The 8,490-nt window shown below is 34.2% G+C and overlaps 2 protein-coding genes across 2 annotated transcripts in view; both read right to left on the reverse strand.

Annotated features, from left to right (window-relative positions):
* The window catches only part of LOC104789286 (serine/threonine-protein phosphatase BSL3-like), an 11,232-nt gene extending 9,441 nt beyond the window's left edge, over nt 1-1,791 (reverse strand). Inside the window, exons 1-6 of the mRNA XM_010515010.1 lie at nt 1,047-1,791; nt 792-852; nt 579-657; nt 388-467; nt 200-294; nt 15-114 (exon numbers count right to left, since the gene is read on the reverse strand). Coding sequence (XP_010513312.1) covers nt 15-114; nt 200-294; nt 388-467; nt 579-657; nt 792-852; nt 1,047-1,491 — 860 coding nt within the window. The 5' untranslated portion in view covers nt 1,492-1,791. The remainder of the gene's footprint in view (nt 1-14; nt 115-199; nt 295-387; nt 468-578; nt 658-791; nt 853-1,046) is intronic.
* Nucleotides 4,570-7,953, reverse strand: LOC104787006 (GTPase LSG1-1-like). The gene is made up of 7 exons (XM_010512497.2): nt 7,494-7,953; nt 7,129-7,230; nt 6,936-7,022; nt 6,154-6,247; nt 5,995-6,051; nt 5,823-5,902; nt 4,570-5,741 (listed from the first exon to the last, which is right to left on the reverse strand). Exons 1-7 carry the CDS (start codon nt 7,718-7,720, stop codon nt 4,781-4,783), a joined length of 1,608 nt encoding a protein of 535 aa, XP_010510799.1. The 5' UTR covers nt 7,721-7,953; the 3' UTR covers nt 4,570-4,780.

Below are 8,490 nucleotides of genomic sequence, written 5' to 3' on the forward strand. Positions count from 1 at the left end.
GGAAGCTAAATTACATGCATGGAGGTGGACCTTCCCCTTCTGGTTCCAGCTTACGCCATTCATAAGGTTTGGCAGCAGTGTCCAAAGCCCATACATCAGCTAATGGACGTTTTCCTGGTAATTTAAGGATAAGGGAAAAGGAGCTATTTAAGGAGAATATAAATACACTATTAATGAGGTAGCGAGTAAAATTGCTTACCATCATTTCCACCAATTGCCATGAGATACCTCTGTCCTACCAGTGCCATAACGTGTCCATAACGCGGTCCTGGTCCAGGACCCTGAACAACAACCCTATATAAAGAGGATAATTCCAAATCAAGTAACAAAAGTAGTATAATGAATTTCAGACTGAGCTTGCCACAAGATGCAGATTTGTATTCGAACCTGTGCCATCGTGGCCGTTGCTGAGTAAGGTCAAGAACGTGAAGATCCTCAGCTGATAAACCAGCAGGACCTATTCCACCCTACGCCACAAAAACAATTCGACAGCAGGTTCAAATGCCGACCATAAATGACAACCTTGCTAAACTACACTCCATTACAACAACAAAAAGCAAGAATAAACCCTCCCCTACCTGAATAACTACCATGGTCCCAACAGCAGTAGCAACATGTGCAGCTCTTGGGCTAGGTGGTTCTCCATATGGTGTAAGCCTGTAAGCATTATTTCATCATATTAATTGAACTCCACACTTAATAACATATGAATAGATCTCATACACTTTTCTAATATGGATACTAATAAATGGTTAAAGATACAGATATCACTATTCATATCTTATACTCACCTCGACCACTTATTAGTAAGAACATCATAACAATGGACATCAGCCGTTGCACCCGCAAGTCCTGCATAGGAAACATTATTCCAAACATCAAAATACAGCAATGGCAAGCCTAAAACCAAGAAGCCAAAACAAGGCTCGTATACACAAAGAACTAATGCATATCTAACATCAAGGAATGAAGAAACTTGAGTCACCCTCACAAAGCTTAAAGCTTTATTAGAAAAGTAAAGTAAGGAGAGAAATCGGAAAACATACGAATGCCGGCACTTCCAGCAGAAGTAGGCGTTCCGGTTCCTCCTGAATTACCCTCAAGAGCTGTAGCACCACCAAACAAGATCAGTCTCGGGCCAATGTAACAAGACGTCCCTTCTTCACCAACAGCAGGAACAGCCGTCAACGTGTGTCCACATCTAGGACCAGGACCATCCTCTTTCTTCTCTATAATAGCATTCACAACCGAATACGTCGGCGCACATCTCGGCCCAACCACCGTCGTTACCTGCGGTTGTTGTTGTTGTTGTTGTTGTTGTCCTGGAGAAGGAGACGGAGGCGAAGGAGTCAAAGACGCCGATTCGGATTCGGATCCAGCTTCTTCCGTTGATTGCTCAGACGCTTCTTTCTCCATAGGCGACGATGATGAAGTGGCCGTAGTAACAGGATCTTGATCATTCTCTGGTACCATAGACGAATCCAAATCCATTTTCTTTTCTTTTTTTTTCACAACCCTAAAATTTATCAAAAGCTTTTAATTAAGAAAGACAATACATCTTCTCTTAATTTAATAGCAAATCCAAAGTTTCTCGTTTCCAAAAATCTTCACGCTTATATAGGAACCCTAACTTAGCTTTCTCCGGTGAGATCCTCCCGGAAAAGAAAATAAAAAAGTTAATCGGAGAAGAGAGATTCCGAGAATTTGAAAATGAGTTGTTTTTTTTTTGTTTGTTTTGTTTTAGGAGAGAAAAAGGACAGAGAAGAGAAGACGAACTCAACGCCCAAACAAACCTGCCCTTTGTTGTTTTTATTTTCTTCAAGGACAGATAATTTTAATTTTAATTAGTCAACACTCATCAGAAATCAGGTAGTCTGTAAATTAATAATGAATAATCAAATCTGTAAATTTTAATTTTAATTTTAATTAATAATGAATAATCAAATCTGTAAATTTTATCTATCCCCTATATATTAAAAGATAAACACTCTAAAGAAAAAGCTCTTGTGTCATCCTTAGAGAGTTTTGTGCATCTTTTAGCAAACTAACCTTAAATTTTCTATTTAATTACATTAACATACCATTATATATTTTTTTAAACAATTAACTTAATAATAACTAGATATGTCACTGTTTTCACACAAATTTAATTATCACATATTAAAATTAATTAAATAATTACATACTATTTTAACGCAAAATTTCACTAAAATATAATTACAAATATACAAGTCAAAATTATATTAATTTAAAAATCAATATAAATATTGATTATAAGTAAAATATTCTAAAAAGCTAAAAAATCATATCAATTAATATAAAGTTAATAAAAATAAAAGAACATATAACTTATTAGCATAAATCATATAAAAACGAAATGTTCTTTTTATGTTAGTGTTATTACCATAATAATTTAAATAACAAGCTTTCAATAGTTATTATAATTGATTATAAAAAGGAGTATATTATCCATGAATTATCTCCAACTCATTAAAAGAAACTTAATTCCCAATAAATATAGATTTATATATATTCGTAAATAAATATAAAAATAACAACAAATTAAGAGATATCGTGATGTGTGATTATTTATATATATATATATATATAAAGTATGTAAACTAATTAATCTCAACATTTAGTAATAATTATTGATTAAAAAATGGAAATATTGATAATCAAAATAGGAATATACATTTTAGTTGTATATTCATCTATGTGCTATTAAAAAGGAATGAGGCATAACCCTTATCATTATAATTAAACTTAGTACCAAAAAATCATAATATATTTAAAATGAGTGATTATTAGAATATGCAAAATTGTTATAGTTACTCGACAAACCATAAATAAAAATTTGATTTTTAAAACACACAAAAATTTATATTGCCATAAATTGTAACATTTTATAAATATTTTCTTTACCACATTCATATATTTCACGTGTGAAATATATTTTTACACGAATACATTGATTTTAGAATTTCATTAATTTTGTTATAATGGCTTTTTTGTAATAATCGGTCATTTATAGAAAATATTAACAAACCGACTAACTCAAAAGATTTAAATAGCCTAATCAAAAATATTAAATCAATAAGTTAGATTATCTTCAAAAAAATTAGTTTAGAATCTGATTATTACTAACATATAATAAAATTCAATAATTAAATTACTGTGTAATTTAATATATGTTGTTATGGTTACATAAGAAACATGCAAAATTGTTATGATTACAGGATAAAATATAAGAAGATATGAATTTGATTTTTAAACCGCACAAAAGACATGTTATAATATATAGTAACATTTTATCAATACTTTCTTTACCATATAACCTCTTACACATTCAAAGATTTCATGGGAGAAACATATTTTTTACACAAAAGAAATGCAGCTTTGAATAATAATAAAAAAAACTTTAGTTACACATTATGTTTGACACAAACAGATATTAGTTGTAAGATAATATTTTACTTATAATAATGTTTTTAATCAATTTATCCCGCACATAGTATGGATTGTTACTTAGTAACATATTAAAAGAGTTAAGGCTGAAAAGCCATATATAGTCATTGTACTAAGAAGCAGTTTCATCATTTATGTTAATACAATTACAAACAATACACATGGAACCAAACCTAGTAGCCTAACACAGCTTATAACGTACTACTGTATTGTAATTGATTACTTGATTATTCATTATTAATGACGGATTTGTATATATTGAAAATATGTAGCAAATTGTAACGTTTTGCTACCAATTTTTACTATCATGAAATTAAAAACTGTGTAGCAAATTCATTGTATATCCATCGCAAATATTATCACAATGTTTTTTTTTGTCAAAATTGTGTATATTACAGAAATTTAGTCATAAACGGTAAAAATGAATCGAACGCCTTAAAAATCATTATTTACACAAATAGAGAAAGTATAAAAGTGGAATACAATAAATAAATAAACAATGATAGAGCCATAGAGGAAAAGGAAAATGGCAATGGCATGAGGATGAGACATTAAATGTCGTCTACAACAGAATGACATAACTCTCTGAAGTCAGATAACTTCTTACAAACCGCCATTTCCAGTTTTGGAAGTATCTAGCAAGAAGAAAAGACTTATTTTCTTTAAATTCATGGTTAAGGTATTTACTTTCAGAAAGAAAATTTACGTTTACATCGAAAAGAAAAAATCACTTTTTGAATATAAGTATTTTTATGTTCTTACAAGGTTTTTTCCTTTCTTTCTTTTTTTTTTTTTTGGGGTCAAATTGGCAAGCGTCGGTTTGTTTGTTGCTCTCATTTATTGGATTCCTCCGAAGTCCATAGCTATATGAAATATAGCAGACAATGCAATATTAAAATTGTTATAAACCTTGCATGTGCGTTGATTGAGTACAAGAGTGATACTGGAGAATAAAAAGGTTATAAAAGGGTTAGATTTATAAAAAGGTTATAAAAGGTTTCTTAAACGTAAATAGTATACAATTAAAAAGTCTGGCTATTGATTTTTTTTTGGATTTTAAGTTATCAATTTAGCTGCTTTACAGAACCTGCTCCAAAGGACTCTTCATCAATATCAAGCTGAAAAATTCTCGATATCTCTAGTATTTGCACAAACATAACATCTAACCAACAGCTGTTATAACTTTTCACAATTTTTACATAAGAAAAATCCACAATTTTGTATCATATACTCCAGCTTTTGTTGATCAATGCATCGTGATTACTTGTTGGTTTCTGGGAACTTCTCAGCACGATATTCCATCAAGACCGAATCAGTTTTTCCTATGTGACTTCTTGTTCTGTTTCTTCTTGGAAGGCCCAATTCCATTTGCAAGATCAAGATCATCTAGAACCTGATCAAGACCAAGACCAGGAGCTTCTTCACCTTCCTTCACAGATCGTAAACCTTCAACTATTTCGGCTCCCAAAGTATCATCATCCCCTGTCTCGTTTTCATCTTCTCGGGTCATCTCTGGAGGCATTGCAAAATGTGGAAGCTTACCTTCAATGTAATCTTTCAGAATCTGCCTAGCTGCTTTGGTCTCATCAGGTAGTCCACTAGAGGCAACATAACCACGAGAGAGGCAGTATGTTCTCAGAAGCTCTGAGGCGAGAGGTGGGCGGGACTGAGGCTCATAGGTTTTGGGTTTAGGTAGAGAGATGTTGTACACATCCTCAATGGCATGCCGAGGAACACGTTCAGCCACCACCTTAATAGCTTCACGGTGCTCAGTCATCCGGTCTATTGGAAGAACTCCAGAAGCAATCATTTCATATCTTGAGCTTGAGAATGAAGGGAAGACTAAACCAGGGCAATCACAGAGCATTAGCTCCTCGGAGATAATCAATGTCTGAAAATGCTTTGTTTTCCCCGGGGTAGATGTGACACCTGTTCGCTTCTGACCTACCAAAGCGTTGATTGTCGAACTCTTTCCTACATTGGGGTACCCAACAAAACCAACCACAACTTGTTCACGGTGCGACTCAGCAGATGTTTCGGAAACTCCTCTAGATTTCTTCATTTTTACTATCTCTTGAGCCTCAAGTTTTAATCGGGCCAAAAGCTCGTCCCTTCCATATACCTTAACAGCTGGGTCGTCTATCTTCTGAGAGGTATTAGGTACTCTCCACTGTTCTTTCAGGGGTTTACCTTCTAGGGTAGCCGTAGCAGCTTTGGCTGACCAGAATACAAACAGAATATTGTTGCGGGAAAAGTATTCCGCCCATTTCTCCCTGCATATAGAATGTACAACCCAATTGGTTAGCAAAAAACAAAAGGTTTAGTGGCAAAAGAGCAGTAAGTCACTGGTTTACCTGACATAAGTAGGTAAAAGATCCGCCTTGTTTACCAGAAGCATTGTTTTCTTATGCTCATCAATTTCTTGTGCATATGCCTGCGTCAGAACAAATCTTCACGTAAATGTTTGATATGATCAGGAAAATTCTACTAAGAAAAAAAGCTGCGAGTTGGCAGAGATAGAGTTACCTCAAGATCAGGGCACCGATAGAACAGAGGATCTCTAGCATCAACAACCATAACAATCTGAAAGAGAAGTACAGATAGCCAATGAGTTTTTGCAATTAACTTAATTCAGGTAGATGAGCATTAAGAGACGAAAAAAATATCCTGAACAAAATAACATACCAAATCACTTCGTTCCAGCACTCGCCATAGCTGTCTCCAGATGTCAAGATTCTTCTCGAATGGAGTCAATACAAGCTTTTCATTTTCCTCGAGGCTGAATACAGCATAAAAGTAGGCATGCATAAGTATATAGCACTAAGTCCCAAGGAAATTTGCATATAATATAAATCAAACCATACATCAAAAACAGCAAGAAAATAATATCTTGAGTAAACAATAACATGCTTCAAGATGTGAAAATGGATACTATAAAATCAACAAAAGTGGTTAAAACGAAACTTATTTGACTGTTTTGGTACCCTATCCCAAACTCTCCCCAGCTTTCCTTTGAAAAAAAAAAAAACTATCTTAAACATACATCGAGCTAACAATGTGTTGCCAAAGTACTTCAGCTTTATCAAGTGCTAAAATTAGATAAATACGTCAACCTTCAGAGTCATCATTTAACAAATCAAAATGGAAACTAAAGCCATTAAGTGGTATAAGTGACAACCAAAACCTTGCAGTTTGTAGCAAGCAAGTACTAGAGTAAACATAGTCGCTACTCGCTAGCTTATGAGCATTGATTAAAATACGATTTCTCCTAAACTTATCCTTAATTAAATTGTTCCCTATTTTATAGAAAGCATTGTACTAGAGCATAGAGAAAATGATCTGACTTGGTTCAAACACTTGCATATAAGCAACTCTCCATTCTACTAACAGCTATATCCTTCTAGTGACAGATATTAATCTTGTTTATTGCAACACTAGGAAGAAGAACGAGGTAAAACAGAACCAACCTCGCAAGTTTCCGACGCCATGTGAGAAAAGCTTGTTTTTCATTAACATCAAGTTGTTCCACATTCATTTTTGGTGTACAGTGAGGTCTGAATATAGTAAAGAGAACGAACATTAAACTAAAGAAGACTTCATGTAACTCCTCAACAAACTAAAGAAGAAGCAAAAGAGATGGAAATATAAACAACAACACACCTTCGAGGCACTTGAAGGCTACTAGCAAGTAAAGCCTCTTCTCTCATCCGTTGCTCTTTCCATTCTTTAGCTGTTATACCACTTGAACTCGAACCTGTGTCCCTATTTACAAACAAAGAAGAATTAGCTCATGAGAGAAATGATTCAATACATAGAAGCTTCTTCAGACTCAGAGCAAAAACACCAACAGTAATCACCAATTTAGATAATCAATACACAGAGCTCAAAAGCAAATTCTTCAGATATGAAACAAACCGATTTAGATGAATCAATAAACAGAGCTCACAGATTGAAGAATCGATCAATTTTAACCAAATAATATCTAACAAATATGTGAAAAAACAAAATGAAATCGAGAAACTCACATATTGATAGGTACAGGAGTTGCGGAATCGTGATGAATCGCGAAGAGGCGTTCAGCTTCCTCGGCTTGTTCGATGATAGCATCGATGTCGCTGACCTCTGTAACAGATTCCAAAACCTTCTTGTGTTGATCCTTGTAGGACTTGCCTTTTTCCTTTGTTTCTTGGATCATATGGTTATGGTGCTTCACTAGGGCTCTCCCTAGAGACGTCTTCTCGTTCTTCCCCATTTTCTTCTCGCTGAAACCTTGATTATTTTCTTTCCGATTAGTCGGAGTCAGATACGGGAATCGCAGAGGTTGTGAGAGGATTGAGCGGTTTGGGGGTTCCTTCTTCTTGTGGTGGTTGAATTCAAAAACTCGAAAATGGGAAAGGCTCTCTCGTGTGATGTGAAGCGAAGCGAAGCCGCCGTGGGGAGAAAATTTTAATAAAGTAAGAGTTTAGGTCTTCCAAGGAAAATTTGGAAAAATATCCTAGGTTTTTTTTTTTACTCAAATTGCTTTTATATTGATTTAAGGTCGATCAATACATAGTTGTTCATGAAGCCACACTGGCTTGATTACAGATTCAACATAATAAAGAGAAAAATTACATCCCAATTAGGCCAATAAATGAGCTGCATTATTACATTTTCTCTTTGTGAACACAGATCTAAAGAACTGAAATTTGGAAATCCAAAACTCTAGATCTTTTAGGATGTTGATTAGTTGTCGGTGTCTAGTCTGACCATTGATAATATTAATTAGAACTTCGCAATCGTCTTCTAGAATTATTGATGTATAGCCTCGTATCCAAGATTGTTGTAAAGCTACCAGCATAGCTTTTGCTTCCGCTTCTAATGGTGAAATGACATTTAAGAGATTAGTTGCACCCCAAGCTAAAGGCAGTCCCAAATTATTGCGAATTATCCAGCCACCAGTTGATTCATGATTGAAGTTATTGTATGCTGCATCAAAATTACATTTCACAAATCCAATCGGTGGAGCAGTCCATCTATGAG

This window comes from Camelina sativa, chromosome 5, assembly GCF_000633955.1.
Source record: "Camelina sativa cultivar DH55 chromosome 5, Cs, whole genome shotgun sequence".
NCBI classification, from domain to species: domain Eukaryota; kingdom Viridiplantae; phylum Streptophyta; class Magnoliopsida; order Brassicales; family Brassicaceae; genus Camelina; species Camelina sativa.